This window comes from Prunus dulcis, chromosome 5, assembly GCF_902201215.1.
Source record: "Prunus dulcis chromosome 5, ALMONDv2, whole genome shotgun sequence".
Taxonomy (NCBI): Eukaryota; Viridiplantae; Streptophyta; class Magnoliopsida; order Rosales; family Rosaceae; genus Prunus; species Prunus dulcis.
The window spans coordinates 8556448-8561995 of record NC_047654.1 but is presented as its reverse complement, the minus strand read 5'-3'; the positions used below and the strand labels follow the sequence as shown (position 1 = coordinate 8561995).

General features: G+C 37.4%; 1 protein-coding gene across 2 annotated transcripts; it reads left to right on the top strand.

Annotated features, from left to right (window-relative positions):
* The first annotated feature begins 384 nt into the window (after positions 1-384).
* LOC117629274 (serine/threonine-protein kinase rio2) lies at positions 385-4882 on the top strand. Of its 2 annotated transcripts, none has more exons than XM_034361815.1 (13): positions 385-634; positions 748-794; positions 884-954; positions 1038-1151; positions 1260-1435; positions 1532-1620; positions 1827-1944; positions 2166-2239; positions 2389-2436; positions 2842-3010; positions 3353-3532; positions 3892-3999; positions 4288-4882. In XM_034361815.1, exons 1-13 carry the CDS (start codon positions 551-553, stop codon positions 4474-4476), a joined length of 1467 nt encoding a protein of 488 aa, XP_034217706.1. In that variant the 5' UTR covers positions 385-550; the 3' UTR covers positions 4477-4882. The 2 variants fall into 2 exon arrangements, with proteins under 2 accessions (XP_034217706.1, XP_034217707.1); XM_034361816.1 differs by having other exon boundaries at positions 551-634; positions 3892-3987.
* Positions 4883-5548: the final 666 nt, after the last annotated feature.

Below are 5548 nucleotides of genomic sequence, written 5' to 3'. Positions count from 1 at the left end.
GAATCCAGCGTCGGGAGGGAAAATCCGGAGCCACCCATTCCCTTGCACTTCAACAAGGTCACTTTCTTTGCACTCAATTTTCTGATTTGAAATTCTTGGATTTCATGGTGAAGCTCATTAAAAAACAGGCCCAACCCACACGCCTATCAGCCCGTTTACCACCACCCAGGTCCGTACGTATCCAATACGGTATGGATACATATCCGATACGCGAAGTATATGTTCTGATACGGTCAAGATACGGATAGGGGCTATTTTGAAATTATTTGGAAATATTTGTACTCGTTTCGAAACTTACAGAACATTTGGGGTCAAAGTATGGATTTCAAAACTTGATTTAATCATTATCATACCCAGCCTCGTCTTCTCGACAGAGCCTAGGTTTTTCAGTATAAAAGAAACGGCGGCAAAAGCACCAGAAGGAAGAAGTAGAAAGCCACCATAACTCTAAATACTGCATCTGCTCCACTTTAACAAATACGGCGGTCTCTTCTTCTCGACTGCGTCTGCAGTTCCACGAGGTTTTCATAGTGAAAGGGGGCAAGAGACAATGAAGCTGGACGTGAACATGTTGAGATACCTCTCAAAAGAGGATTTTAGGGTTCTAACTGCTGTGGAAATGGGAATGAGAAATGTAAAAGCCTCTGCTGCTCTTTTGTTTTTGAAATGCAATAAATTTCTCAGCATAGCTTAGCTTTAGTATGCATCTACTTAAATTTAAAGCTTTTCCCTTTTATTTTCTTGCAGCATGAAATTGTACCCTGTGAGCTGGTGGAGCGCATAGCTTCGCTCAAGTATGTATTTAGTTTTGAAATTTTTTGGTTGCTGAATTTGAAATTGCCCGTCTTTTTCTGTAACTCTGATATGATCCTCCAATTTACAGGCATGGAGGAACTTATAAAGTTCTGAAGAATCTGCTCAAGCATAAGCTCTTGCATCATGACTCGTCTAAATGTAATACAGCTGTTGTGATTCTAACAATCAGTAATATTTGTTTTGAATTTTCTCTTATGTTCTTTACTGTTATGTGAATATAGATGATGGGTTTCGGCTCACCTACCTTGGTTATGATTTTCTTGCAATCAAAACTCTGGTCAACCGTGGAGTCTTTGCGTCCGTTGGTCGACAAATTGGTGTAGGGAAAGAGTCTGGTATGTTCTTTTCCTTTTTGTTGTATATAACACATGCTTATGCCTACCAATCCTATTATTATCCATTGTCATTATTCTTCATAGAAGTTCTTTTTTGTTTTTAAAAAGATATCTTTGAGGTGGCCACGGAAGATGGTAACGTGATGGCAATGAAGTTACACAGACTTGGTAGAGTTTCTTTCAGAGCTGTTAAATCGAAGCGTGATTACTTAAAACATCGTAGCAGTTATAGTTGGCTCTACTTGTCCCGCCTTGCTGCACTCAAAGAATTTTCTTTTATGAAGGTTTGCCTCTAGCTTTTGGCATTTTTGTCTTTGTGTATTGCTGTATTGTGTTTATCATGTTGATTTTGTCTTTACCCTTTCCTTCTCCTTGGGCAGGCCTTAGAAGAGCATGGTTTTCCTGTTCCTAATGCTGTGGATTGTAACAGGCATTGTGTCATTATGTCACTAGTGCAAGGCTACCCATTGTAAGCTTCTTCTTCGCAAAATTACTGTTTGAAATAATTGAATGAGAAACCCTGGAAATGGCATGTTACGGAATGATATTAGCAGCCATAATGCCTTCCTTGTGCATTTCTTTTGGAGCTGATTTGTGTAAGAAACAGAAGATTAGAAATAAATAGATGATCATGCTGCTTCATGGAGCTATGGAATTCACTTCTGTCCAATGCAGCGTGCAGGTGAAGCAATTGCAAAATCCAGAGGTGGTTTTTGAAACAATCATTGGACTTGTTGTTCGCCTCGCCGAACATGGTTTAATTCACTGTGACTTCAATGAATTTAACATCATGGTGAGCATTTCAGGCAGTCTGATATTACATCATTGCAACTTCCTAGTTGCATTATGTTTCATAATCTTGTCATTGTGTTTTCCTCTGCTCTCACTTGGTACAGTTTTTCTATATGATTGTTTTAATATTTCAGTTAACATATGCGCTTCAAATGCCTTATGAGCTTGCTCCTTCAACTCATTGGTAAAGTTGTATTTATTTTTCAATTTCGGTTCTTTTAGATTGATGACGACGAGAAGGTCACCATGATTGATTTTCCACAAATGGTATCTGTATCACATCATAATGCACAGATGTAAGAACTGCTTCTTAAAAATGTCAGCCATTTTTCCGTTCTGTTTATTGTAACGTCTGATTGCTGAAGTGATTTGTTTTCTTTTCTTTTCCGAAAATTTTGTTAATCAAATATCATAATCTCATTTTTATGACATTTCCATGTTTCAGGTACTTTGACCGTGATGTTGAATGTGTTTTTAAGTTTTTCAGAAAGAGGTTAGCGTTCTTTTTTCGTATCAACTAGTATTAATCTTTAAGTCATCTGCAATCGCTTTTCACTTTCTGAATGCTTATTAAATTCAAGGCTCACAAACCTTGGTTGATGGAATGCATACATATGATATTTGTCACCATCTTATTAATAATATACAGTATGATATTTGTCACCATCTTCTTAATAATATACAGTGAATATAAAACAATACATTGAAGAATACTATGCACTGAATTGTGAAATATTTAGTAAATGTTGAAAAACTAATTAAGCCTTTATTTATTATCTCTTATTTCATCATTTTTTTATATAATTAGTATATGGCATTGGCTTCTTACTTTTTCGTTTATCCTACATAACCCCTGAGTTTGGGTATTGTGCCTGGGGAATGACTCTCTTTCTCTCAGGTTCAACATGTCCTTTCAAGAATGCACAGATGATATTGATGGAACAGAGGTAGACACAGATGCAAGTGGTAGGCCTTGTTTTTCTTCAATAGCCAAGGATGCTGTTTTTCTGGACAAGGAACTTGCTGCTAGTGGGTTTACTAAGAAGGATCAGGAAGTCGTTGAGAAGGTATTATTTTGTCGTGAAGCATGGTATATTCAATTGCCACATCCTCCATGTGTGTTTGTGGAGCCATATCCATATGGTTCTATCATTGAATAGCGTAGCCTGTTGGGTATCCTTTATAGTCTCCTGCTGCTTAAAACACACACCATATTAGATTTTTTTTAAAAACTTTTGCATGGAATATGTTCCCTCCTTTTGGAAAAATATTTCATTTGGGTATCGAGAGTATACTCCACTGTTTGTGATCAATTTCATTTAACGAAACATGCTTTTTTTGTTTGCTTGTCATATACTAGACATCTATGACTATAATAATGTTTTTCAATATCTCATTGTCGCATGCAGTTCATTGAAGGAGGTCTGGAGAAGGATGCTAGTTCTGATGATGAAGGTACTGGAGATGGCACACACATCTCTGAGGAGGATGCTAGTTCTGATGATGAAGATTCCGAAGATGCCACACACATCTCTGTGTTAAATGAAGCGAACATAAAGGGTGTTGATTCATTGCATTTGCTAGATCAGGTACATTTTTCACATGCTATTGACGTCATCAAGAAATAGAACTGATCTGAGTCAAAATCTGAGTACAAAATAAAGATGAGTGAAATCATAACTGATGATATATTTGCCTAGTAAAAAGGAAGCATGTTGTGTTTGTATAATAAGAACAAATTGGGCTGTAATAAAAAAATGTATTTGACTCGTACAATTTTCTCTTACTTGGCGAGACATCAGATAGGCTGTTCAGGAAAAAACAAGGGTTCTTTATTTGGGTGATTATGTTCTTAATCCGGCTTAATCATATTGTGTGTGTCTATAGTATATGCATTCTTGCATCATACATTGTAACTTGGTACTTACATTTTGTTGTAATTCATCAGGGTCAGACTTTAAGTTTAAAGCATGAAGAGGAAGGAGTAGAGAACAATCAAAGAAACTGTGAAGTAGGTCCAAGCAGTAAACCTGATTCTCAAGATGTGAGTGACAAGGTAGGTCTTGAAATTGTGTTTATATTGTGCTTCCGACACGGACTTGAAGTTAGGATTTATCTAGGCCTTAGAGTTGCTGTCAATTGTTTAGAACCTTGAGGGTAAAGAGCTTGTGGATCCATAATGCAGCTCTAATAGCAGTTGTCTTCCCTTTTGGTACTGGGGTTAGATGTGGAGTGGTCTGTAGCAAGATACTTTATCCTTTGTTTGACTCCCCTCCCTTGTGCTGTCATTCGACACGAGCACTTTAACAAAATGGAAGCCCTCATAGTAGTTTTGTTTCCACAGGAGGGAGATGATGAGGCTGCAAATGACAATGATGCTGAGCTGGAAAAGCGCTTGAGCAAGGTGAGACGACGCGCCGTAACAGCAGCTCGTGGAAGACGGAAGAATCTTGCCTCCAGAAATACCTACAAAGACAAGGGCGGTAGATCCTCTCAGAGTTCCAAAGTCCAGAGCCAATTAGGCAGCTGGTAGAATATGTGAAGTCCCACCGCAAAAGCCAAGATGTCTCCATGATCAATTGGAGTTGGTTGCATACCAAAGAGAGGCTGGCAGCATCACATGAAATTTTGTTCTCTTAGTACAGTGGTGCCCAAGGTCCAAAATAATAACATTATGAAATCCTTGTTATAGTGGCTATGGCTCGCGTCTATTCGTGTGAAGTACAAGTGAAATCTTTCTTTGGTTGTAGTTGTCTTCACAATTTCTCAATTCTAATTATAAAATTTTGTCCTCTATAATGTGAGTTTTATTAGATCGGTTTTTATTGTATACGTTTAGTTTTTGAATTATAGTGACTCAACTCGGAGATGTATACACTAATTAGTAATACTTTTATTTGTTGATTGATGATGGACAAAGACATCTACCTTTTCATGTACATACCATATATCCCTATTTTCAGTTTTTGCACAGGACAAATTTCCGAACTCTCCCTCATTCATGAGAAATTGTTTGGTCTGGCGGATGGACACACAAAAAAGAGAACTTCCTATTAGGATTTAGGAGTCTTACATTTATAAATCGTATAACTGGCGGCTATACTATTTAATTTTTTTTTTTTTTTAAAGAGTATAGCCGTGCGACTATACTTATTTTGACACGTGAGCACCCAATCGCAAGGAGGGTCGCGATACCCTGTTTTTCTGAATTTTTTAAAAAACTTTACAAGCAGGTATAGCCGCACGGCTATACTATCCTCTACCCTTTTTTTGTCGAACATTACGGCCTCTCTTGTGGACCCCAATATAGAGGGTCCCTGTTATTTATGTTTTTGGCCGGATGAATGAGGCGGTTTGCCTGCGGAATCAAAGAATTTCTAATCATCTTGATGTGTAGCTGAACCGATATTTAAAACATTCATATGGTGCCAGTAGTATTTTTAAAAGATAAAGTGGCTTGATATCTTTAAGATCCAAATTGCACATAATGTGGAGAGCAATTCATGTCACGTTTCTAGTACCACAAACCGATTGCAAACTCACACTTACTAATAACTAGAAAAATCAATGACTCAAAAACAATGTTATTGAAACAAAATTACGAC